The following is a 26832-nucleotide window of genomic DNA, read 5'->3' as shown; positions in this document are numbered from 1 at the left end:
TCTACACAATAGTAAACAGCAGGATTTGTAGAAATGTAGGCTAGAGAAATTGTAATTTCTATTAATTACATGATTGTCATTTGTTAAAACCTCAGCTGCTTCACAGATAATTTCTTAGAGAAAAGTGTACTATGATAGTAAACACAATGTGTTTCTGAGGTTCATAAGACCATGAAATGATACTGGGTAACCGTTAGTTTCCGTCATTACGATATTGTACATTAAAATGATAAACACATAAGTGAAGTTACTATTTTGATCGTATTTCTTTACCCTTTATCATCAAACCTTCCTACAGCCTTATCTTTTGTTCATTTGAACTGCTTTCCTATACATCTTTTGACTATCCATGTTGTTTATTATATCTTTAAAGGTACCATAATATTTTTATATTATATTATTATGTTTTTAAAAGATACTTGATCTTTCTTCTTCTAGTCACATTGGTGTGACTCTTCTCCTAACACACTCTTTCTACATAAGCCTTCTGAAAAATAAGGCATTCACTCGCAGTGAATGATCAATGCATAGCTTGCTCAGAGCAGGGTACACATTTTTGAAATTATGAAGGTGATCTGTAGTAAAAGACAGAACTTGAGTTGAATATGATAATCTGATAGAATCTGGTGCTGATTGTCTGCTTTGAAGACCTCAGACTACAGAATCAGACTACAAAATCTTAGAGTGATATTCTTCTAGTGAGCCACTAGCAATCAGATAGAGGTTTCTAGGAGTCCTCGTATTTTCTGTTTTATGTATTTACAGATTTGGATCAAGAGCAGAGGGTTAGTAAGCCTTAATCAAGAAAGCAAAAACAAATACATGGAAATCTTAAATTGAATTCCAACATGAAAATTACGGCACAGTTTATACAGCTTTATGATATCCCAGTTGCATAAAATTATACTTCACCCTGCAAATAATGTCATACAATTAAATGAGGTCTATGGCAAATACTGTCATATAGATCATGATCCCCACAATGTTTAATTATTCACAAAGCATTGGGAGGTATCTTGGGGCCTGGCCCAGTGAAAAGAGCAAAGGTTTTGAAACAGCCAAATCTAGAATTTCACATGAGCTCTTCCATGGAATCTTGGCCAAGTTACTGAATCAGATTGAACTCAGCTTTATCACCTGTAAAATGGTTATTGCTAGTATCAGTAATGACACATATAAAGTGTTTGGAAGGAGAGCTTTGTACATAATGCTCAATAAACTCAAGTTTTACCTGAGGCACTTCACACAGTACACAACAGTGTTCTTAAATTAAATTGAATTGATTATAAGGAGAGCAAGTGTTGGTATTATCTAATCTTCCAACCAGAGTGGGCAATTGAAAAGATGTATTTCCTGCTAATATAGCACTTACTTTCCCAGGAGGCTAGATTGGGCAAACTTTAGGAAGAAATGTCTCCATATATAGTGTACAAAAAAATCTCCCTCTAGCTTATGAATCCGTATTGTCACAAAACATCTATTCAGTGTTTAGAGCTTTTTTAAAAATAAAAAATAAAAAAATTACAGTGACTTTTTAAGGATAGATAATAGATATTTTAACCAATTTGATTTAAATTGTTAATGGTGTCATCTGGGAATTTAAGGGAAGAACAGTCAAGAAAAAGAAAGAAACAGGTAATAGTTGTTGCATCTCAATGCAGTTCAGAAAACATTAGTAGGTCCACCAGCGCGTGGTAGTAGAAAAAATTCTGAGGCACCAGTTGAAAGTAAAAGTTTGGTATTTTATAGTTTCCTTTTGTAAGAACTCAAGTTTGTGTTAAGTTGCATATTTATATTTTCTGGAATTTTTGTGTCATTTTATCAATAGTTAATAATATTGTTTCACCATAACTCCTCTTTGATTATGTAATCAGTAAAATTTTTAACAATAAAGCATATTTTAGGAGTATATACCTTCCTCTCAGTCAATGTATAGAAAATATTACATTGTGTATTAAAACCACGGTGCCATGACAAGATGGTCAACATCTTTAGTCATCAGGAAAATGCAAATTGTAACTACAATTGTGTGTGTATACTTATCAAATTGTATACTTTATATATATGTAATTTATTTTGTATCAATTAGACCTCATTAAAGGTATTTTTAAAATATTATGTGGATTTTGCAGAAAATGAAAAGAGAAACCCCTGACCTCAGCTATCAGGTTGGCTACATCAACTGTTTGCCTCTTTTGCATCATCAGCTACTTCCTGGCTCTGGGCAAGTGTGATGTTTTATTACTGGACTATAAGGACCTTCAGCGTAGAATCCATGTTTAACTCAACAGAGTCTTCCCTCAAACTCTCTCACTAAGTATTCAACTGTTGTTTTTAAAATGAAACATAAATTGCTTGGATCGTTTTTGGTGACTCATTTCAGAAAACATTTCTACCCAAATTCCCTAATGAACCCTTATGATTTTTTGAACTACGCATGGGACGCAGCATATCTTCATGCTTAAGAACTTTAAAGTCAGTGACTTGTTCAGCTACTTACTAACCGCTTGACCATAGATACAATTATCTTGCCTCTTCAGGTCTCAGTTTCCTCATTTCTAAAGTGGGACAGTAAAGGACCTATGTCTTGGGTTTTCTTAGAGGATTAAATGATATAACCCATATAAAGTACATGGGCCATATTTAGCACACAATAAATACTTGTTGTTTTTGTTGTGTTGTTATTGCTTTCCATATCCCTAATATGTTGTAGAGAAATCAAGAATCTAAAATTTCGGGTTATTATGCATAGTAAGCACACAAGAACTGTTAGCAGGGAAAAAGGCAAGTGAATTCACACATTCACCATTACAAAGTTTTGACAGTTTATGAACTCCAAAGACTAAAATATTCCATCTTTCATCAGGAGAAAGAAAACGTGATGAACAAGTTACCTGAATCTTACAGGAGGGATAGCTCTAAACCGACATTAATCTGCATGTTAGGCTTTTTAGAATCACACAGTTAGAGGAATTTAATTTATTGGAAGAAGCAAAAGAGTTTTAATACCTTATAGTCTTCTCAGGACATTTTGATTCTTGTTCTTAGACCTTTTCATTAAAAAAGAAAAATTAAAAATCTGCCGGTAGGTAGAGAGACTGAAGTTGCAAACAGCTCATTTACTTTCTCCCTACACTTCACACTGAAGTTCTTAAATGTAGAAATCCTGTTCTCCTATTCGTTTGCAAGTTTTCTCTCTAGTGAAAAATACTTCATCATTTTGTCCTTGGGGAATTAATTAAATAGAATATGGAAAAATGTCATCTTTAGGGAGTTTTGCTGTGAGTACTCTCAATAAATACAGCACAAGCCAAGAGACTCTACAGAGACCTGACCTAGAGTAGATGAAACCTGGGCCATTGTCAGATAGTCATTTCCTTGAGCTTTGAGCCAGTCACGTAATTGTTTTGTCACCTCTGATTTGTAATATTGGGCCTAATCGCATCTCCCTGATTTGTAGGGAGTGTTTATAAAATATATACAATAATTATTATCATTAAGCTAGATTATTAATCCCCTCCAAAAATAATGTGCTAACATGTCAACAAAATTTATGCCTTATCCTTTAGGTCTAGCCCAGTACTAGATTTGCCTTTAAAAGTCCAAGTTGGCCAGGCGCCATGGCTCACGCCTGTAATCCCAACACTTTGGGAGGCTGAGGCAAGTGGGTCACCTGAGGTCAGGAGTTCGAGACCAGCCTGGTCAACATGGTGAAACCCCATCTCACTAAAAAATACAAAAATTAGCTGGGCATAGTGTCACGTGCCTGTAATCCCAGCTACTCAGGGACTGAGGCAGGAGTGTCGCTTGAACCTGGGAGGCGGAAGTGGCAGTGAGCCGAGGTCATACCACTACACTGCAGCCTGGGCAACAGAGCAAGACTCCGTATCAAAAAACAACAAAAAAGCAACCAAAAAAAAAAAAAAAAATCAATTCGTTGTATGCAAAGAACATAATGCCAGGAGTCAGGAAATGTTATTCTGTTTCTGGTTCTGCCAGTAATTACCTCTGTGGTCATTAGTAACCACTTCACTCTTCAGTTTCCTCAAATGTAAAAGTAGGAGTTTGGACTATATCAAGGAAGAAACATACCTGATATGCGCCACCACTCTCATAATTCTGTGCCCTTGGCAGACATTGTTAATCAATCATTGAACTTTTTCTACCAAATTGGGAAGCTGTTTCTGAATACTTTTCACCAAAGCATTGTAGGCAGTCACTACCAATGCATCAGAATTGGCAATCAAAGTGAAATTTACTTCCCATCTCCGGGCCAGAAGATTTCTAAGGTTTTTTTAAATTCTCATATTACTCAAAGGGCATGACAGTCCCTGGAATAGAAAGTATCAGAAGACAATTATGTTGGCAAACCTCATTTCCCTTTTTTATTTTCCAGCCTCCAAGAATGTTATAGATGGTCTGTAAGGTCTGTTTATGAGGATGCTCTGCTCTTCCATTCATTGTAGTCTATTTTTTGTTTCTTCAAAGTGGAAATGGTTTAATTGTTTTTATCCTTTAATTCTAAAAATGCTTTCTGTAAAGATTTGAATAATACGGAAAAATACAAAGATGGAAATGAAAATTATCTGATATTCTACTCCTATTATTAATATTTGAGAACTGGCCTTGAAGACATAGCTCTAGGCATAATGTTTTTCTGTATTTTATTTTCCCCACAAAGCAATGTTATGTTTGGGCCACTTTGCATATTATTGAGAGGCTGTAGTTCTTAATCTCTATTCATAATATTTTGTCTTTGATAACTCATGTTCTGCTGAGTTAAACTTTGCAAATATAGCAGTAAACTGAAAGAGAAAGGATATTTAGAACCTTACAACAACTACACTTAAAGATGTGGTAAAATTCTCCAGGCTCCACTCAAATAAATACAAAATGGAAAGATTTGCAAAGCTTGTGGTTAAAATTCAATTTGGAAATAAAACAGATTCAGTGGCATAGGAGAAAAGCAAGCGTTCTTTCCTTACTCCCACACCCTACTCCCACCTTTTTTCTTCTTCTTATAAAAGTAATGTATTTTGGCCAATCACAAAAACTCACGCCTGTAATCCCAGCATTTGGGGAGGCTGAGGCAGGAGGACTGCTTGAGGCCAGGAGTTTGAGACCAGCCTTGTCAACATAGTGAGACTGCCCCCTCTACAAAAAATTTTACAATTAACTGGGCATGGTGGTGCATGCTTGTCGTCCCAGCTACTCAGGAGGCCGAGGTGGGAAGATTACTTGATCCCAGAAGGTCTAAGCTGCAATGAGCCACGAATGCACGGCTGCATTCCAGCCTGGGTAACAGAGCAAGACCCTGTCTCCAAAAAAAAAAAAAAAAAAAGTAATGCATGTTTATTTCTTTAGAACAATGCAAACACGGAAAAATGAGAAAACAAGTCATAAGTCTCCATCTAGTCAGAATAATTATGGTTAACATTTTGGAGTATGTGCATTCTGTCTTTTTTTCCTGTGCATATATATTTATATAGGTATCAACACATAAAATTCAAAGGACTCTTTCAAACTTTCTTCTGTTTACTCACTGAATTGCTGTTGCTGCAAGATACTTTTTCTTTTATGAGCAGGAAACTACACGAGTTAAAACTGGCTTTGGAGATGTACAGTTCATTGTACCAGTAATTTGCACAGTCAGGTGTACACTCCAGGGAACCAAGGATATGGGTATGTTTTGAAACTAATACACCAATTATTTTGAACACTGCTATACTGGAGTTTATTACTTATTTATTTTTGAGATGGAGTTTCACTCTCGTTGCCCAGGCTGGAGTGCGATGGCGCAATCTTGGCTCACCACAACCTCCGCCTCCCGGGTTCAAGCAATTCTCCTGCCTCAGCCTCCCGAGTAGCTAGGATTACAGGCATGCGCCACCATGTCAAGCTAATTTTGTATTTTTAATAGAGACGGGGTTTCTCCATGTTGGTCAGGCTGATCTCCAACTCCCGACCTCAGGTAATCCGCCCACCTTGGCCCCCCTGGGATTACAGGTGTGAGCCACCGCGCCTGGCCTATACTGGAGTTTAGTTTATCCACTGGGCAGGTTGCTTCTCAAGTTCAAACTCCCTAAGCAGATATTCAGTGAGTATCTTACATAACTGGTACACACGAGGTCATATCAAGGTCAGAACCTCTATGCGTTTATCCCTCCATCTACTTCATTGATGAAATGTCTGTGTTCCTGAAGTGTATTTTGATAAGAATATCTGTCCACCATCTACCTAATAAAATGAAACTGATGCATGGTGCGATGAAGTTTTTTACCTTGTATGTAGCAACAAACATATGTTATGGGAAAGACAGCTTCCTCATTCCCAGGGAAGTCAATTTTCTTCTGAGAGTCTGAGTCTTTATTAAATCACCAAATACCAACTCCCTGTTTGTGCTCCCAATGTTGATTAACAAAAAGCAGCCGGGGGAAACCCTGCCTTTGATAGTCACCATACAGTATGCTGTTTTTGTTATCAATTGCTATGAAACAAACCACCCCCAAATTTAATGGCTGAAAGCAATGTATTATAATTTCTCACAGTTCTTTGTGTTGACTCGGCTTAGCCAGGCAGTCTTCTGCTGGTCTTGCTTACAGTCTCTTGTATGTGACTGCAGTCATACAGCAGCTGGGGCTGGAGTTCTCTGGGGGCTTGACTAGGTGGACTCGAAGGTCCAAGATGGTTTCTTCATTCATATGTCTGGTGTGTTGGTTCACATAGTCTCTCTCTCTCCATTTAGAGTTTCATCTTCCATGACTTTACCCATGGCCTCTCTTTCCATCAAGGTAGTCAGACCTCTAAGCATAATGGCTGACTTCCAAGAATATAAAATTAAAAGCTGTCAGGCCTTTTTCAAGCTTAGGTTAAAACCTGGCATAATGTCACTTCTGGCCTCTTTCCATAACTTAAAGCAAGTTGCAGGGCCAGCCATGCTTAGTTCAATATGAGGGGACTAGACAAATGCCTCAATATCAGGAGGGGTGGTTTACTGGGTGCCATTTTTAGAAGCTTTCTATACTTTGTGCTGGACAGAGTAGAATTTCAACTACAATTCTAAAAGATCCTGAATATTTTCTGGCTTAAACATGGAGAACAATTGAGAGGAAGTGACAGAAAGAGGAAGAAGCCTCAAAGTGATGGAAGATTTTGAAACAATCGGTACTTTCTTGTGCCTTGCAACTTGGCAGATTACAGCACAAAGAAGGTGGAATTAATGGGTTGATGCATCACCATTATCCAGACTTCTTGATACCTTTTTTTTTTTTAGATGGAGTCTCGCTCTGTCACCAGGCTGGAGTGCAGTGGTGTGATCTCGGCTCACTGCAACCTCTGTCTCCTGGGTTCAAGCAATTCTCCTGCCTCAGCCTCTCTTTGAGTAGCTGGGACTACAGGTGCGCGCCACCATACCCAGTTAATTTTTGTATTTTTAGTAGAGACAGGGTTTCACCATGTTGGCCAGGATGGTCTTGATCTCTTGACCTCGTGATCCGCAGCCTCGGCCTCCCAAAGTGCTGGGATTATAGGCATGAGCCAGCGCGCCCAGCCGAGGATACTAATTTTTTATGAGAAATCTGGAGTAAGGTATTACAATGGACACATCTGAAGCATGTAGGGAGGGCTGTCTTCCCAAATACAGCAAATAATTCAGACATCAATGAAAAGGTACAAGAGTCAATAGAACACAAAACCAATTGAAGGGTATTTTTTCCAGATAGTAGCTAGGAGAGCCTGGCAGCAAAAAAGGATCCCATGGCAGCAAGACAGCTGAGAAAAACCAGCACCTCCTCTTTCTCGCTCTTTCTTGCTCCTCTGGAGCTTCTCAATATGCAGTATCTGTGCCCTCCTAACACAATAGGCAGGTTTGGAGGGCAAAGCAAGGGCTCAGGCTTTCATATGAAGACAATCACATTCCAGAGTCTGCCAAGACTGGGCACCTCCGTGACATGGGTGGTCTTGAGAATGGGGTTCCCTTTATTTGACAAAACCAAATGCCAAACAGCTTTTCCTTACTGTTTGTTTTTCTTAAACATGTTCAAACTCTTATCATATTGCTCTCCTCCCTTTGAAAATATGTACTCTGCAGGTGCCTGAAATAACATACTCTCAGCAAATTGCAGCATTGGAAAAGTGAAGGTTATTTCATTCAGTCTAAACTCAATGGAAATTTTGTGGCTTAACAAGGAAACACCAAATTATAAACTCCTTTAGAGCAGTAACCATGTCATATGACTCTGGTATCTCCTACCTGCTAGGTTCATTGTCTACCTTCTCTGATGTCGTAATTTTAATAAGTAACTTGAATTGTTAACAATTTACTCTTGTCTTTCTCTTGGACTCAGAAATGTTATTTTATTATTATGTCTCTGCATCTTTCATGTGAGGTCCTTTGCAAACAATTTCTCCTAACTTGTTTTCATTGTGCAGATAATGTTGCAGGGTTTTCACATAACAGCTCAAAGGAATTAATAGGAATTGAAGAAGCTTGCTTCAATTACAAGTAATTAATGTAGGCTTCACTTATCTCAAGGAATATCTGAATATACAAATTTACACATAAATCCTGGGAGTGTCAAATTATGCAACAGAGAGAAAGTAAGCTCTGCAGTTTTTTGGGCGTTGATCGCTATAGTCAGGGGTGTGTGTGTGTGTGTGTGGTTTTTGAATGAAATAGTAAAACCACTGCCAGTATTATCTACTTCACCTGGTGCTGAATAATTCCAGGAAGGTAGAAACTGAAAACCAGTCTTGTTAAAGAGTTAGAAAGACTGTAAATGCGTAAGAGGAAAGAAAAAAACAAAACCAAACCATTTATCTATCCTCTTTGAACCCGTATAAGAGTTCACAATATTCCTGGTTTCAAATACTTGAAGTTTTCTCTGGGCAATAATTAATGTTTAAATAATTGTTTTTAATGTAAGACATAACACATACGCATTGCAGATTTAAAGCATACTTGGAAGTAGCAAGGAAAAAGATAAAAATCATTGATTCCACAGCATTTAATATATTGGTAACTATCCTTCAATTTTTTTCTGGGCACATGTTTTTATAAAATGAGCCAATACTATACAAACGTTTTTGTAACTTTTTAAAATTTGTACTATTTTGTGAGTACGTGAAAAAGAAATTTGTAAAGATTAAAAGATCATAGCATGTTGTGGTATTACACACTGTTGAAGGGCGCCATCTGTGGCGTGGTGGCTGTGCTTTAGTGGAAAGAGGTTCTCTTGCGGTTCCCGTTTTTCTCCCAGCTCCGGGTAGGCAATACTGACCACTCTCCGACCTAAAGGGACTTCTCCGTTTGCCCTTGACGGAGACACGTGGGAGTTCAGAGGAGAGCGTTCAGGGTGACTGCGAACACGAGCTCCCGGCGCTGTCCACATCTCCCCTGGGCAGGGCCCACTGGCCCCAGCCCGGGAGGGGAGCAAGGGCGGGAGGGCAGTTGGCAGTGGCACGGCCTGGGTCCAAACCTTTAGCCCCCCACCCCGGCTGGCGCCACTCTCGGGCGGTAAAGTGAGATAAAAGCAGGGCAAGGTTCTGTAACTCCAAATCAGGGAGGCGCAGCTCCTACACCAACGCCTTTCCGGGGCTCCGGGTGTGTTTGTTCCAACTGTTTAAACTGTTTCAAAGCGTCCGAACTCCAGCGACCTTCGCAAATAACTCTTTATCTCGCGGGCGAGAGCGCTGCCCTTATTTGCGGGGGAGGGCAACTGAACGCCGGCACCGGGGCGCTAACTGTGGCCTCCTCTCGATCCCCCGCCTGCTGGGACCCCAGCTGGCAGTCCCTTCCCGCCCCCGGACCGCAAGCTTCTTGCGTCAGCCCAGGCGCGGGTGGGGGATTTTCGGAAGCTCAGCCCGCGCGGCCGGCGGGGGAAGGAAGGGCCCAGGCTCTTGCCCCGCCCTTCTGGGGCGGGAGGCGGAGCGGGGCAGGGGCCCGCCGGCGTGTCGCCGATCAGCGAGTGCCGGGGAGCCCGGAGGAGCCACCGACGCCGCCGCCGCCACCAGAGCCGCCCTGTCCGCGCCGCGCCTTGGCAGCCGGATCGGGGCCGCCGTCGGGGAGCCCCAACACACGGTCCCCAGCTCAGCATGATGGAGTTGGAGCTGCCGCCGCCGGGACTCCCGTCCCAGCAGGTGCTGCCTCGGCCCTCTGGGCCCTGCGGTGGTGCCGGGACGGGGGCGGGGGAGCTAGGGAACCGCGGCCCGGGAGGGATAGCCGCAGCCGGCTTCCTCCACGTCCGGCCAGAGCCAGGACCGCAGCGCTGGCTGGAGCCGCCGCGCTTGCGCTGGGGCAGGGTGAGGAGGGGCAGCGGGGACGCGGCCGGGTGGTCCGACCGACCACGAGCCCGAGGGCGAACGGGTGGGAAGTTGCGGGAAGGTCTGGGGACTGAGCCCGCGGGCGTGGGCAGTGGTGGGCGAATCCAGCCGCGTCCCCGGTCCCCAGAGCTGGGCTTCGGAGCCCCTAAGTTTGAGCGGCCCGGCGGGCGGCGGGGCAAGAGGGGGCGGACGTTGGCCGTCTGAGCCGGCGCGGCCCGGCCCTTCCGGGGCTGCGCGGCTCCCCCGCCTCAGAGCCGGCAAAAATGTGCCTAGTCACGGGGCCACTTTCGGGGGAACTGAGGTCGCCTTCGGGCTGGGACCCAGAGCCCCTTCGCCGCGCCCCAAGACCTCCGTGTGTGCGGGCTGCGGCGCGCTCACCCCGCTGGGCCGTCTGTGGGCGCTGCTTTGCGAAGTCATCCATCTGTCGGATCACTCTCTGGCAGCCTTGAGCTTTCTTGAAAGCTCAACCCCGGGACGAGGGAGGAGCGCCTGAAGTGCCCAGCGGGCCCAGAAGCCCCGACGTGTGGCGGCTGAGCCGGGCCCCGCGCACTTTCTCGGCCGGGGAGGGGTTCGGGCCCGGGCACCCGGAGTTGGCCTCTCGCAATGCCGCGGGAAAGTGCGGGCGAGGGCAGCGGACTCTGAGGCCGGAGTCGGCGGCACCCGGGGCGTCTAGTTCGGACGCGGTGCCCCCTGGTGGCGCGCACCGCGCGCGTGGCTTTGGCCTCCGTGACAGCGGTCTGTTGGCCGTCACAGCAGCCCTCGGTTGGCCCTTTCCTGCTTTATAGCGTGCAAACCTCGCCGCGCCAGGGCCAAGGGACAAGTTGGAGCTGTTGATCTGTTGCGCAATTGTTATTTTCCCCAGAGCGGCTTTGTCTTTGGATTTAGCGTTTCAGAATTGCAATTCCAAAATGTGTAAGACAGGAGATTCTCTTCTGTGCTGTCAAGGGTAAGAGTTGGGAGTGTAGATTAGAATTTCTATTGCTTTTAGTTTGTTAATAATTTTTTGCTTTCAGCTGTTATTTCTCCCCTGAGTACTTTATATATTTTTCCTTTTCAGTTGAGAATTTGCCTCAGTTTCTTAACATGTCCACCCTCTTCTGCAGGGGCAGAGTGGAACGCTTGCGTTTCAAAACACATGCTAATTTCTGTAAATTGTTATAAAAGTGAAAAGAAGTTTCAGCTCATCCTTTGTAGAAACTTTAAAAGTAGATATTTATATTTCTAATTTTCTTTTGTAAATGAATTTTAGGAAAAAAATTGGAATTCAAGGAAACGTGTACTTGATGTACGGTAAATTCGTTTATGCTGTTAAATGTAAAGTCTTAGGTTAATTCCAAAGATCTATTGTAAAGTTTTAAGTTATAGACAATGTATTAATTGTGCCTTTTTTTCCCCCTTTAAAGTTGTCTTGAACTTTTCCCCAATCTTGATTGGGATTATATTCTTCTGGTTCCAACTAGGGAAGAAGTAAATTGTACTTTACGATTTATTTAATAGCTGCTGTTCAAGAGTTATCTATAGGAATGCTTGTTTGACCGAAGGATATATCATAAAAATGAACTTTGGTTTTTCTAATTTCCCGAATTGTCTACAACCCTCTATTAAATTTTTCTTTCTTTGCTGTGTAATATAACATTCCATATACAAAAATGCATAAAACATATGTACTGCATTAAGTGTGTATTTTTCAATTACGTTTGATAAAAATAACTGCTTTTCTACCTTTGTAATCAGATATCGATTTGCATATTTGAAAACAGAAAAAGAACAAGAAAATTTAGAATTGATTTCGTTTATGATTCATATTAGATTGTTGTCATCCATAAAGATTTGAACAGAGTCAAACATTTTCTTGATCTTTTGTCAAAAAAACTCTCCAGGTGTGAAGTGGTAGTAGGATGTAGTTTTTCACCTTCTGTGCAGAGGATGTGTTGATAAACAGGGCAGTAAGGAGAGCCTTAGATTCAGTATCTCCATTAGGTGGAAGGAACATCCATTACTCTTTTCAAGGGTGTCTTGGAGAGATAAAGTACTTTCCTGGATGAGGGATGAAGCTGATATTGAAATAGACCGATGAGATTATGTTTAAGTCAAACAAAAGAAAAATAGGACAGGCCTCTCATCTCCTGAATGAATGTTAAGCAAAGACCAACTTGACTTAGATATGTGAAAAATCTCTTGAGAGGTTGTGGAAGCAGCATGTAGGAGGATAAATGCATAACTCACATCAGTCTTTTCCGCATTAAAAATAACTTGGGCCATTTTGAAATCTTTCTTTCTTGCCCTGGGTTGTTATAAGCAACGTTAGGGGGAAAACCGACTCTGTCTTTAGGATTACCAGGAAAAGTTGAAAGCCAAATGCATCATTTTTCTTAAGATTTGTTTTTATTGAGGATAAATCATGTTTAACAAAGCTGCGTGAACAAAAGGAACACAAGTACATTTTTTTTTCTGGGAATTTCCTCTGTCCTGACTGAAGACATTAAAAGGGGGTTTTGTGTCAGTATTTCCTCCTTAACTGTTCCTTGAACCTGGGTTATCTTTTCAGTATGCAGGAAGAATTTGGCACTAAGATAATAATAAATAAGTTACTGGGCACTTCCCTGGGTCCAAACATAATTGCTTCACATGCATAATTTTACAATAACCTCATGGGAAATACTATTATCCCTGGTTTCCAGGTTGGGAAAACCAGAGATAATAGTTAGATCAGGCATTAGGTTAGGAAAGAGGCACAGAGAAAGGCCAAGACCTGCTAAGGTAACCAAACTATTGAGTGGCCAAGGTAGCATTCAAACAGGTTTGACTCCTGGGGACTCCTAATCACCACTTCCAGACTACCAAAACTCCTTAAACTTTAAATAGGAAGAAAAACTCACACTTCAAAAGGTGAGTAAGTTGAGATTTGCCTATTCTGGGGGAAGGAGAGGCTGGAATGTAAAAGATTGATGTTTGCAGCTTTTCCATTTAGCAAGACACTTAATCACTGTATGACTGGGGGAGGTGGACCTTGTTAAATGCTGGGAGAGTGAATACAACCCATCAATGGGATTACCCACTGTGGTCCTTTTCAGGAAGACACAGAGGCCTCGGTGGGTTCAATTTAGAGAGGCAGGACTGTTTTTTTGTTTTGTTTTGTTTTGTTTTTGAGATGGAATCTTGTTTTGTTGCCCAGGCTGGAATGCAGTGGCCTAATCTTGGCTCACTGCAACCTCCACTTCCCGGGTTCAAGTGATTCTACTGCTTCAGCCTCCAGAGTAGCTGGGATTATAGGCAGTCACCTCCCGGATAATTTTTTGTATTTTTCGTAGAGATGGGGTTTCACCATGTCGGCCAGGCTGGGCTGGTCTCGAACTCCTGACCTCAGGTGATCCACCCGCCGCGGCCTCCCAAAGTGTTGGGATTACAGGTGTGAACCACTGCGCCAGCCTGTTTCTTAATATAATAAGTTTTTAAAATTCCTGGGGTCTTGGCAATGTCTAAGATTCTGCCTCACAGTTTTCAGGAACTGTTTCCCTTTGTTCTTAATTAAATCTCTTTGCTACTGGAGTCTTTGCCTTTGTTCGCCTTGCTAGTTGGTACATTTCTTCTGTTCCATTGGCGCTTTTTGTTTTGAAGTAGTGCTCAAAAATAAGTTTGGTAGTAAGAATATGGTGAAGACTGTGACGAACAGGGTTAAACCAGGTTGAAGGAAAGAGCAGAATGGGGAAAATTTGAGTTGAAAACAGCTAGCAGAAACCTGATGGCGCAAATTCAACCCTAATCTCATGTTTTGGCACTTTTGAACTATAGCAAGCATAAGGGCTCAAGTCTTATCTAGTTGAAGCTAACTTGGGTCTTTGAGAATAGTACATCTCAAAATTAAACACTTTCTTAGTCCTTATTGTTAAACAAGTTGTTTTTGGAATTATTGTCTTATTTGTCTGAATTAAGTGTGCTGCAGGACTTATAGGATCTGATGGATGATTTGCCTAAAAGTCCAGGTCAGCCTTAGGGCATTTAAGTGCTTGGTCCAGCCACTTTCTGAAAGTTGACTGAAATATGTTGCACACCAGGGTAGAGGAGGACAAGTTTACTAGATGTCATTTTTAACCTGCTTGTCTTCATCTCTGACTGTAGAAATGTTTATTCATTGTAAGTCTGCCATAAATAGAGAACAGAGTTTATTTTTTGATCATTTAATTTCTAGGAGCTATTGAAATTTCACTGCTACCTGCTTTTAAATAAGCACCAACAAACATTTATTGAAAGGGCTTTAAGGTATAGGCCAAAATTTATTCAATTGCTAATGGTATGTTTTCTGTAAATGAAAGCAAAAATATGTTCAAGTATATAATATTAAATATTAACATTCAGAAACTGTTGGAGAAATATATATGGCTTTCTTATACCAGACTATACCCCAGACATGAAAACAAGACTGTTAAACAACATCCTGTGCTACCTAAAGTTTGAGCCTTCTATGTGTCAGCTTCTGCCATAATAACTTTGAACTATGACTATTAAGTATATTAAGAACTTTGAGTAGGGGAGGCACTTTTAATCATTCGTTTTTATGGCATATGTACTGTAATACCTGTGTGTTGCAAATCCTGGTGTTTAAAAGTCTTTTTGTGTATTTGAGCATGTAAGTTTATTTGGCCCAAACTGTTGGTACTAGTAAAGACAAGTTCAGGGCATTAAGTAGGACTTGGACTTACAGCACCAAGTTCGTCTTTCTTTTTTTTTTTTTTGAGACAGAGTCTCACTCGGTCACCTAGGCTAGAGTGCATTGGTACAATCTCGGCTCACTGCAAGCTCTGCCTCCCGAGTTCAAGCGATTTTCCTGCCTCAGCCTCCCGAGTAGCTGGGATTACAAGTGTGCGCCGCCACGCCGGGTTAATTTTTGTATTTTTAGTAGAGATGGAGTTTCACTGTGTTGGCCAGGCTGGTCTCGAACTCCCGACCTCAAATGATCCGCCTGCCTTGGCCTCCAAAAGTGCTGGGATTATAGGCGTGAGCCACTGTACCTGGCCTCCAAGTCCATCTTTCAAAGGCCCTGTTGATAATTGACTCTTGAGAGTCATTACAGTCCATCAACAGCCTATATTCTGAATATATATATATATTTTTAAATTCTAAGGCAATGCTAAGTAGCCATTCCAAATAAGGTTAGAACTGAGACTTTAGGGCCTGTATTATCAGTTGTACACTGACAAGCTCTGAACTCTATTGCTTTTTCAAATCAGAGAAGAAAAATGAGTAAGAAAAGAAAAATAGGCCCGGCGCGGTGACTCACGCCTGTAATCCCAGCACTTTGGGAGGCTGAGGTGGGCGGATCACGAGGTCAGGAGATCGAGACCATCTTGGCTAACACAGTGAAACCCCATCTCTACTAAAAATACAAAAAATTAGCCGGGCGTGGTGGCGGGCGCCTGTAGTCACAGCCACTCAGGAGGCTGAGGCAGGAGAATAGCGTGAACCTGGGAGGCAGAGCTTGCAGTGAGCCGAGATGGTGCCACTGCACTCCAGCCTGGGCAACAGAGCGAGACTCTGTCTCAAAAAAGAAAAAGAGAAAAAAGAAAAGAAAAATATGGATCACTTTGGCTTTGAGGCCTCCTCTGAGTTTATAGTTTTTACCTTCTGTATTACTTAGGTGATCCTCTCTAATGGCATTTTAAATCTTTCTTGATACTTGTCTTACTTATCTATCTTTTTTTTTCTCTAAGTAGATAGCTCCTTGAGAGCTGTGCATAGAATTTATAGATATATATGTATTTTAAAGTAAGATACAATTTACATACCATACAGTTCACCCATTTAATCTAATTCAGGGTTATGCAACCCTATGAACCCTATGAATTTAGTGGTTTATTCATAGGGTTATGCAACCATCACTGTAATCAATTTTCAACACCCTCAAAAGGAACCCCATATCCATTAGCAGTCACTTCCCATTTCCTCTCAACTCTCCTGACCCCTGGTAACTACTCAGTTATTTTCTCTATCTGTGAATTTGCCTATTCCGGACGTATGATGTAAATGGAATGGCATGTAAATGTAATCATACAATATTTATCCTTCTGCTGCTGGCTTCTTTTACAGCAATGTTTTCAAGGTTTAAAAATGTTGCAACTTGTATCAATAGCATCATTCCTTTTTATGGCTGCATACTATTCCATTGTATGGCTATACCACATTTTATTTATCCAGTTGATGATCATTTGAGTTGTTTCCACTTTTTATATTTCCGTTTGTTTCTTACGGTAGTGGTTCTCAAGCTGTTGTATATTAGACTCACCATCAGTATTTTAAAAACTAATGCCCAAGCCATATCCCTCATGAGATCAAAATCTCTGGGGGTGGGGCCCAGGCATCACTATTTTTTTAAGGTTCTGAGGGGAGTCCAATGAGCAGTCAGGTTTGAGAGCCAGTGCCCTAGGGCAGCAGTCCGCAGTGTTTTTAGCACCAGGGACGGGTTTTGTGGAAGATAGTTTTTCCATAAAAGGAGGTAGAGGACGGTTTCAGGATGAAACTGTTCCACCTCAGATCATCAGGCATTAGATTCTCCTAAGGAGCCAGCAACCTACATCCCTTGCATGCTCAGTTCACAACAGGGTTGGGGCTTCTCTGATAATCTGCTGCTGCTAATCTGACAGGAGGTGGAGCTCAGGTGGGAATGCTGGCCTACAACTCACCTCCTGCTCTGCGGCCTGGTTCCTAACAGGCCACTGACCCGTCTGTAGCCAGCAGGTGGGGACCCCTGCCCTAGGAGACCCACCTCAATGCTTGGTACCCATTGAAGTATAGTGATTTAGAAAACTGGTTAGGATGTCTTATTTAAATCATGAAAGCAAGTGCTTTTGTCTTTGATCACTGCCCTTCACAGCCTTACATTTAACACCTACATTCAGGAACTGTGTTTCAAGGTGCCTGGCGAGTGTTTGAAACTCACTTAGTATATATAACCTGAGCTCATTAAACCCCTCCAGAAGATTTGGGTAACTTTGTTATGAAAGGGCTTCTCTGAAGTGGGTCAGTAGGATTGTTCCGTGTTTTTTCAGGAATGTGGCCTGTGATAACTTGCAATCTAGGTTATTTGGAAATAGCACTGAGAGAAGCCAGTGAGGACAGAATGCTCAGAAGCTTGGGATAGGTGTTGGACATCCTGGAGGCCAGGATGGAACACCGTCTTACTCTAGGAATCCGTGTTCCTGGGCCTCATTATCTTCCTCCATTAAAAACAAAGACTTAAATCTCTATAGCAACTTTTAGCAACTTCATTTTTTGGTTCTCTGTATCTGCCTGATAAAGTCCCACTTTGTAGTGACTCCCACTTATGTTTACCTGAATGGCTTTTGGGTTGACGTATTTGGAAACTGGGGCTAGCTTCCAAACTGTTGCCAAATTGTGTGTGGGTGTGCGTGCCACAGCACAGCGTTCCCACTTGACAGACTTGACGGTATGGTGGTTGGGGGCTTGTGAAGCTGGCTTAGCCCCAGCCCTATACACCCACCCCACAGATGGTGCAAACAGGCCCAGAAGAGAGTGGGTAACTGTCCACTGTGGCCTCCACAGCCAAGGTTGCCAGGCAGAGCTCTCAAGGCCCAATTCCAGTCTTGTCTTTGACCATTGCCCCTTTGGGAGGGGGGAGGTGGATTTGTCACCTTTCTGGAAGCATGCTTTTCTAATTCTAATCATCCGTAGTTTGTTGCTTTAAGATTTAGAAAATGGTATCCTGTTATTTTACTTGTTCTTAGGAGTTTCATATTGAATGATGTACATAATGTGATTCATGTACCTCAAAACAGAAGGACTTCAGTTAAGATTTAGGCTGTATGCAGCATACACTTCTTGAATTTTCTCATTCAATGTCCTTTCCTTATTTATTTATTTATTTGTTTATTTATTTATTTTGCAGGAATGTGGCGGACATTCAGAGTAGATTAGTACCTTCAATGTCTGTGTGAAAGAAATGACCTTAATATGAGGACAGTATTGACTGTGTATGTAGCGGGCCCACTGATAAGGTGTATAGAATTTTGCTTTATTTCAGACCTGACAATCTCTTGTCTGTTCTGCTTCCCATAAAATTATAATACTGCACATGGATGTAAAACCCAATCTATTCCTTGCCTAAGGGACTAGAATAGAGGGAAGAATGATTATAGTTGTTTGTTGCCTTTTGTGAAGGTAACAGGCACAGAGGTATGATGCATGATGGAATTATATACCTTTTCTTCAGGTGCTTGAGGGCTAACTAAGGACCTGTACTTTTTTGTTTGTTTGTTTGTTTTGCAGTGCTGGGGCCAGGGAGCCTTGCTGTTGCATCTAGAGAGTATTGAAGAACCATGAATATTTCACAAAAAGAAAAAAAAAATTTTAACCATTAAAAGTGCTGGTAGTGACTTCCTCTTGCAAGTAAAAAACTCATTTTTTAAGGAAAATGAGAGTTTTTTACTTGCAATAGGAAAACTTGCCAATTTTTCAAGTTATTTTTATTCTTGATGATTCTCAATGAGACATAGAGAATATACATAGAAAAAACAACCCTAGGCCAGGTGTGGTGGCTCACACCTGTAATCCCAACACTTTGGGAAGTCGAGGTGGGAGGATCATTAGAGACCAGGAGTTTGAGATGAGCCTGGGCAGCATATTGAGACGCTGTCTCCTCAAAAAATTAAAAAATTAGCCGGGTCTGGTGGTGCACACCTGCAGTTGTAGCTACTTGGGAGGCTAAGGTGGCTTGAGCCCAGGAGTTTGAACGTGCAGTGAGCCATGATCATGCCACTGTACTCTAGCCTAGGCAACAGAGTAAGATCCTGCCTTAATAGAAAAAAGAAAAACCAACCCTAATGGCCTGGAACAGGGCTGGTTTACTTTGTGTCAGCTGCAGTGCCCCCACTCACCAACCCACATGTTCTTCTCCTGCTGGTTCCCAAGCAGAGACCAGGACCAAGGATGGGAATCATCCTGTGGTGCAGGTTGTATCTTATCCTCCGGAAACAGCACTTCACCCTCTGTTAGAAACTTCTTTACCACACTGCCTGTTTGGTGAAATCCTTAGGGTAGTGACTTCCAAATTGTGATCCAGGGGCCACCCCTTGGTGGGAGGATCAGGAAGGAGGGGGAATGCATCTTAAGAAAAGTTGGGGGAACCTCATATCTTATTGATCCTGAAAAGTAAAGTCTTTCTTCCTCAGAGAGATGCGGGTAGACATGACTCGCTTAGACAGAAACTCATTCGTCTCCCTCCCTTCTGCCCCTGCAGGACTCTTGGAAGTCTGGGGCCCCGTGAGCACGCAGCTCTTGCTCTGTGCTACAGGTTTCCAAAGTTCACTTGATAACAGTACAATTGTGCTGTAAATTGTACAATAATGGAGACTGAGGAAACAATTAGTCTTTCATCTTGATTCTTGTTACCAGCTCACTTCCTATGGTGTGAAAAGAACCAGCCTTTGGAGTTAGGAGTCATCTGAATACAGACAGAACTGGCAATATTACGGGGAAGAAAGGGGAAAATAAATGAACATTTTCAAAGACGTTAAGTCATTTGGCCAGGACCACACTGCTTGCAGGTAGCAGAACTGGGATTTTGACTGTCCATAATCCCTATTCTCTGCTTGTTTTACTCCTTCCCTCTCGTCTTTCTTTTTGCTTTGTCTGATGACCTACAGACATTCTGTCAGCTGCTAAAGGATGAGGGACTCCTTTATAAAGATTGACAGGACAGTGCCACTACTCAAGGAGCTCATTCCATGTGGACCAGTGGGGGCACGGTTGACGCATGGGCTGGACTTCTCTTCGGAGCGGAGGCCTGTTCCACCTTACAGGATCGTTGTGACAAGCAGAAAGCACCCCACCTCACCTCCATACAATTCCTAATGCTCCTGGGTGATACACCTGCCCCAGTGGAACCATGGTGGTGCATGGACTTCTAGGGACCATTTGAAGCCAGGACTTTGCTGCTTGTTCTTAGGAAATCTCAGAATATTACTTCCTTGTTTTTGGTAGGGAAGCCTGCCATCTCCCCAGGTGGCAGCCTCTTTATACCTTTTATCCTCACCTGAAGCAGGTGATGAGACAGAGGTCATGGAATATAATGAAAGCGCCACAAAGGTAGATTCTGGGTATATTTTATTTACTCAGGTAGAGTGGCTTGTCCAGATTCCTTCACGCAGAGCAACATTTGATATGGTAATTGTTACTGCTGAAGTTTGCCATTTCTCAGACCTATGACTGCAAGGAATTGGTAACAAAAGGATAAACTAAACATTGTTACTAATTTTCAGAGAGATAAAGTTAAAATCATGTATGTCATATCTCTCTGGGGCTTAACCACCTTTTCTGCTAGGCACTTTTTGAAGAAGTCTGAATACTGAGGTAAGAGAGTAAAGGGGGGAAAGTAAGTTTGCCCACTTCTCATCCTGTTTCTGACCATCAGCCTGAGGGCAGTAACTAGAGTCCACTAAGGAAATTCACTTAATCAGCAATTAATCAGTTGATTGTTATAATGTCCACACTGCAAAATTCTTTAAAGGATATTTGAAGATATTATCACATTTGTTCTCTTACAATCTATTTTATTGTTTATTTGAAGGGGTGTGTGTTAATGGTTCTTAAGATATCATACTTTATTTCCAGTAGCATATCCAAGAAATAATTTAGAAGTATTGTTAATGGGAATGATGTTAAATAGTTTTTCTATGACTAGTAGTTGGGTCATATATGATATAAAACATGGTATCTTTGTTACTTAAGTAATTTGAACTCTAACCCCATATATCTTAGGTAGACAATGAAAATACTGAATTGTGAGTCTAAATAATATACACTTACTCATTCCACAAATATTTATTAGGTATATATACACCCTAGGAAACTTTCAGGGCATGAAGCTGTTTTAATCTTCCAAGATAATGCAGCACGTATCCCCCTTGAGGGACATTTGTTTTTCAAATTGCTCCTCTCTGTCTCCTCTGCTTCGGATATGAGTTCTTCTAAGTAAAGACTGTATTTTAATCTTTTGTGTAGTTCTAATGTCTAGCGCCATGCCTGGTGCTTACTTAATAGTTGCTCAGTCAGTGTGAGGGTAAGTCCATTAACTGCCTCTAAGAACTTGATATTTTATATAAACTAGTCTGTGATACATGACAGGGCTGTGACAGTGCAGATGAGAAAATGTGACTTCTAACTGGGGTGCTCAGAGAGGATATCCTGGAGGAACTAGCATTTTAACTAGACTTTTCTTTTAAGCCGGTAAATTTTGTTTGGTTCAGGCTTCAGCTGGAAGCCCAAGCAATGGTGCAGGTATGAGCTGGACTATGACAGGATATTGGGCCAGTAGGGGTGACAAGGCTAACTTGGGGGTTGCCATAGAGGGTCTTCAGTGCTCATGTGCACTGTTTCAAGTTTGTACAGGGCATCTGGAAACCATGGAAGAAGGTTCTGGAAAGGGCAAGGCACGTAAACTGGATGTGGATAGGAAGTTATTGTGGCGGGTAAATTGGAAGATGGACAGGTTGGAGTCAGGGAGATGTGAGCAGGCTCCTGCCAAGGTGTAGGTCTGAGCATTGTTGTGATGGCTTAGTTGGTTTGGCATCAGCACACATATTGAGAATCTGTCACTGTAACTAAATTGTATCCTTGCTAAACATGTAAAAAGAACTTCTTGGAGCCTCCTTTTTTAAGGAGGGAAGTGGGTTGTGCTCAAGCTTGCATGCTTTGCTGTTCCTGTGCTTTAACAGAAACTCATCCACCAGTGTGGTCATGGATGAAAGGAGAGGAAAAACTAGCCAGAAGTTGCCATTTTGCTTAAAGAATGGTTTCCTTTCTTCCTTAAGGTGGCACAGAGGGTTTCTCTCTTTTTGCCCTTCTCTAAGATTGATTTACTATTTTCAGTAAATTCTAACAGTCTGATCCTTGACTTCCAATTACAATGATTAGCAATATTTGCCCAAGAAAAGAAAAAACAATTTCCTCTCTTTTCTCTCCTATGAGCTTTTCCTGTGAGCTCCAAGCAGACAGATGTGGATGTCTAGCAATGCTGTTAACAACAGCTGTGTCTGTTGGACTCTGCAACACTGGGCACGGTACAAAGTGCTCTGACAAACTCTTCTGCCCTTCGCAATCCTTACTACACCCTGTGAGGTGAGGAGCATTCTCCCTGTTTTATAGGTGAAGAGCTGAGGCAAAGAGAGGTTATGTCATTAGATTTTACAATAGGGTGTGCTTCCGTTTCATCATCTTTAGATTGATGTTACTGTGACATCGTCTTCCTAGAATTAACTAAGTGAACTGGGCACAGGAAATAGCACATGGCATACCTTCAGCAAACGGTGGCTATGATCATTATCATCATTCCATTTCTTGAAAAAAAATCCCTCCTTATTTTTTTTTTTTTTTTTTTTTTTTTTGAGACAGGGTCTCGCTCTGTCACCCAGGCTGGAGTACAGTGGCGTGATCTCGGCTCACTGCAAGCTCTGCCTCCCAGGTTCACACCATTCTCCTGCCTCAGCCTCCCCAGTAGCTGGGACTACAGGCGCCCGCCGCCAAGCCCGGCTAATTTTTTGTATTTTTAGTGGAGAAGGAGTTTCATCGTGTTAGCCAGGATGGTCTGGAACTCCTGCCCTCGTGATCTGCCTGCCTCAGCCTCCCAAAGTGCTGGGATTACAGGCATGAGCCACCGCGCCTGGCAAAAATCCCTCCTTGAATTTCAGCGTAAACACTCATGCCCTTTTTTGCTGTTTGCTATAGTCCTCTCATTCTCCTTGGTCTTCTTGGCCTTGTGTGAGGGCCTGGTTGTTGTGGAGACCGAGGTCTTCTGAAACAGAAAACCAACCCGTAGCAAGGCCTCATGTGTGCCCTAGAATGGCAGAGGCCCCACACGCTGCCCTGGCTTCCCTGGAAGACCCTCCAGCCTGTCTGCTGGATTTCTTGTCCTTACAGGGATTGTTAAATCATCTCATAGGATTCCTTTCCAGACTCAGCCCTTCACTTGTAGCAGCATTTCTTACTCTGAGGTTCTGGGCCTAGAAACCCAGTGTCCAAAGGTCTAGGGACAGAGAGAGTTTATAGAGAGTGGGAGTGCATCAGTGGAAGGCTGAATCCAAACATGAACTGAGCTGGCCTGGGTGGCCTTGTCCTTTTGCCATCCTTGTAACCCTTTAAAGGCTTTAAGATACTTCTTTTGTAATAACTACCCCTAACTAAATTTGGCCAGAGCTGTGAAGGGAAAGAAAATCTAAGACCCTTGAGGGAGATGACAGCCGACTGTTTTACATTTTTACTACCTTTGTTGTTGCCATGCACAGCTGATACATAAACAAGCAATGGCTTCATCTTCTATTTTTTTATATACCGGTTGGACCCAGAACCCTAAAATGTAGATGCTTCTCATGGTCATTTGGCATTTGCAACAGGAGCTGAATTTATTAATAGTACTAATACCTCATCCTTGAGTTGTCCGATATTTTTAAGGGGCATTGCATACTTTGTTTTTCATATGGAAAACTTTCCATAAGGGCTGGTATCATCTTGGCCTTCCATTGCAGGAACAGCACAGGGAGTTTCGGTGGCTAGGCCACAGTTACCCACACAGCTAGGTAGCAGCAGAGACCCCACCTGGCACCCACCTGGCTTCCTAAGCCCATCGCACTGTGCAGCCTCCCTGAGGAAGCCTAGAGTGGATAGGAACTCTGGTTCTTTAAGATGACCCTGAGTTGGATCTCACTGTCACCATTTATCAGATGGCGGGGGGTGTCTTCAGGCAAAAGTACTTAACCTCGCTTGTTTCTGTTTCCTTACTCCAAAATGGCAATGATCATACGACTACCCACCTGGGTGGATTGGTGTGCGTATGAAGGAAGTCACGGGGGCAAGTGGTTGGAAGAGTGTTGAGCACATAGAAAGTACAAGATAAATGGTGGCCATTGTGTTACTAGTTAGACTATATCATACTTGTCTTTAGCTGGGCTTAGAATCTTGACACTGTGATCTTTCATTCTCAGATCTTAATATGAAGGCTTACCAGGTAACCACTGCCCCAACATAATTATTTAGTGGGTTCATACATGTGAAAGCAGTTGAAATACAATTTCTGAACTCAAGGTTAATATATATCCTTAGTTGGAACAGGTAGTACTCTCCCAGCACCTAAAGCCCCTCACTTCTATCCGTTCTTCAAATGACCTTTGCAATAATCATGGTAATTGAGTAGCGTCTGCACCATAACATTGTTGAATAGCATCAAAATGATCCGTTTAGCCATCATGAGCCCTCCTAGTAATTCAGACGCACACCAGCTCTTTCAGGTTATTGAGGTAGCTTTTATAAATAATTGCTAACAGTACAAATACTGTCTCGGGTATTTTGGAAGAGTGAATTTTCCCATTGATTTCAGTGTATCTTTAGGAAGTAATTTGCAAAACAGAAGAGTTTGGTTCAGGCGAACTCACCCCTAAGGAGTGTGGAGGGCCACATTGTAGGTTTACTCTGCACTGTCTCTCGCGCTTGAAATTTGGCTCATGCAACCAAGGAACTGAATTTTTAATTTTGTTAAATTTTGATTTAAATTTTAAAACAGAAGTAGTATAAAATATTTTTCTGTTAAATAGTCCTTGTAGTTTTGGTAAGACTACGTTTTGTGTTACCATGTTGGGTAAGATTTCTTGTAGCGTGTATTGTGTTTTGTCACCTCGTTAATAATTTTCTTATTTTGGTTGCATGTTAAAATAATTTTGGATATATTGGGTTAAATAAATATATTGTTAAAATTAAATTCACTTGTTTCTTTTTTTGTTGATGAGGCTAGGATACTAAAAAATTTAAAATTACCCGTGTGGATTGCATTATATTTCTATTAGTGCTGCTTTAGCTGAAAGTAGCCTATTTAAAAAAAAAAAAAATCATTATTTTCAGACTTACATTTGGACTTCATAGAATCAGAGGTATTTAGAGGAAGGGATCTTAGGGGTCACCTCACTCAGCTCCAACCTTTTGCAAGTGATAAGACCAAGACCAGAGGCTACTATAAGATGATTGACCTCCTCCCAGATGGGGACTGGATCCAGTGGCTTTATAGCTTTTGTGTTGGATCCTGGTTTTACTTGGAAACATAGCAGACATCAGAGCTGCAGAGAACTTCTACCAGATCCAGAGTGAAGAAAATGCCTTATTTATTCATTTATTTACTTATTTATGGAGACTGGGTCTTGCTCTGTTGCCTAGGCTGCAATACAGTGGCAGAAACACGGCTCACTGCAGCCTCAACCTACTGGGCTCCAGGATCCTCACGCCTCAATCTCTGGAGTAGCCAGAGCCACAGGTACGGGCCACCACGCCTGGCTAATTTTTTTTTCTCTCTTTTGTAGAGACTGCGTCTTCCATGTTGGCCAGGCTGATATCAAAACTCATGGGCTCAAGTGGTCCTCCTACCTTGGTCCCCCAAAGTGCTGGGATAACAGGTGTAAGCCACCATGCCTGTTTTGGCAGTTTTTAGGGGCCCACACTAATTTTGAGACAGGTCTGCACTTAATAATGTAATGCTAGAGGCTGGGCAGGGGAGATGATCTGCCTGAAAGGGCTGAGAACTGGGAGGCTCTTATTCCTATAGTCTTGAGCAAAGGCACAGTCTTAGAGAACCACACAATATTCAGAGCTTGCGGGTTGGAGAAGGAAAGTCCTCTAAAAAATAAAGAGTATGGGGGCCGGGGGCAGTGGCTCATGCCTATAATCCCCGCACTTTGGGAGGCCGAGGCAGGCGGATCACCTGAGGTGAGGAGTTCGAGACCAGCCTGACCAACATGGAGAAACCCTGTCTCCACTAAAAATGCAAACATGGCCAGGCGTGGTGGCGCATGCCTGTAATCCGAGCTACTCAGGAGGCCGAGGCAAGATAATTGCTTGAACCCGGGAGGTGGCGGTTGCGGTGAGCTGAGATCACGCCATTGCACTCCAGCCTGAGCAACAAGAGCGAAACTCTGTCTCAAAAAAAAAAAAAAAAAAAAGAAGAAGAAAAAGAAAGAAACAGTACAGGTCAGACATTGGGCAATTTTCTCATAGCAGAATTTCATAGGCCATTAATTTGGTTACAGACTTGAATAGCACACAACAGTTCTCTAAGGGTCTGTTTTCAAAGTAATTCCTAATATTTAATGAATTTTTAAGTAATAGAAATTGCAATAGGAAAGTCTAGCTTGAAATCTAATTTGTGTTAGGTTGACCAGGTGACAACCAACCACCCCTGGATTCTGCTCAGTTAGCTGAGACCTGGGGCCAGTTGCCCATTTAGCATCTCAGGCCTCAGGATCCTCATTTATAAACCTGGAGTTTGGACTGCAGTCTCCATGATCACTGTCAGCTCTCCTTAGTCAGTTGGTTGTTCTAAATGTAGTTTAATTGCCAGTAAACACCTGTTCCTGAGTGATACATCTTTAGAAAGAAAGCCTTTTCCTGGTCTTTAAGGAGCCAGTAGATGGGTCAACCTGGCTGGACTTGCTTTTTCAAGTCTGCCTTGTCTATTAGAAAGGCCAA

At 42.3% G+C, this 26832-nt stretch overlaps 1 protein-coding gene across 3 annotated transcripts in view; it reads left to right on the top strand.

Annotated features, from left to right (window-relative positions):
- The window catches only part of NFE2L2 (nuclear factor, erythroid 2 like 2), a 152485-nt gene that overhangs the window by 107742 nt on the left and 17911 nt on the right, over positions 1-26832 (top strand). Inside the window, exon 1 of one of the 3 annotated variants that reach the window (XM_021923739.2) lies at positions 9080-10137. The exons of 1 other annotated variant lie outside the window; for it this stretch is intronic. In XM_021923739.2, the coding sequence (XP_021779431.2) occupies positions 10093-10137 (45 nt within the window). In that variant the 5' untranslated portion in view covers positions 9080-10092. Of the gene's footprint in view, positions 1-9079; positions 10138-10443; positions 11267-26832 lie in introns of those variants that run through there. One more of the 3 variants, XM_031651379.1, reaches the window with a different exon arrangement.

This window comes from Papio anubis, chromosome 10 (assembly GCF_008728515.1).
Source record: "Papio anubis isolate 15944 chromosome 10, Panubis1.0, whole genome shotgun sequence".
In the NCBI taxonomy this organism is placed as follows: Eukaryota; Metazoa; Chordata; class Mammalia; order Primates; family Cercopithecidae; genus Papio; species Papio anubis.
The sequence above is the reverse complement of the archived record's forward strand: the minus strand, read 5'-3'. Positions and strand labels throughout refer to the sequence as shown.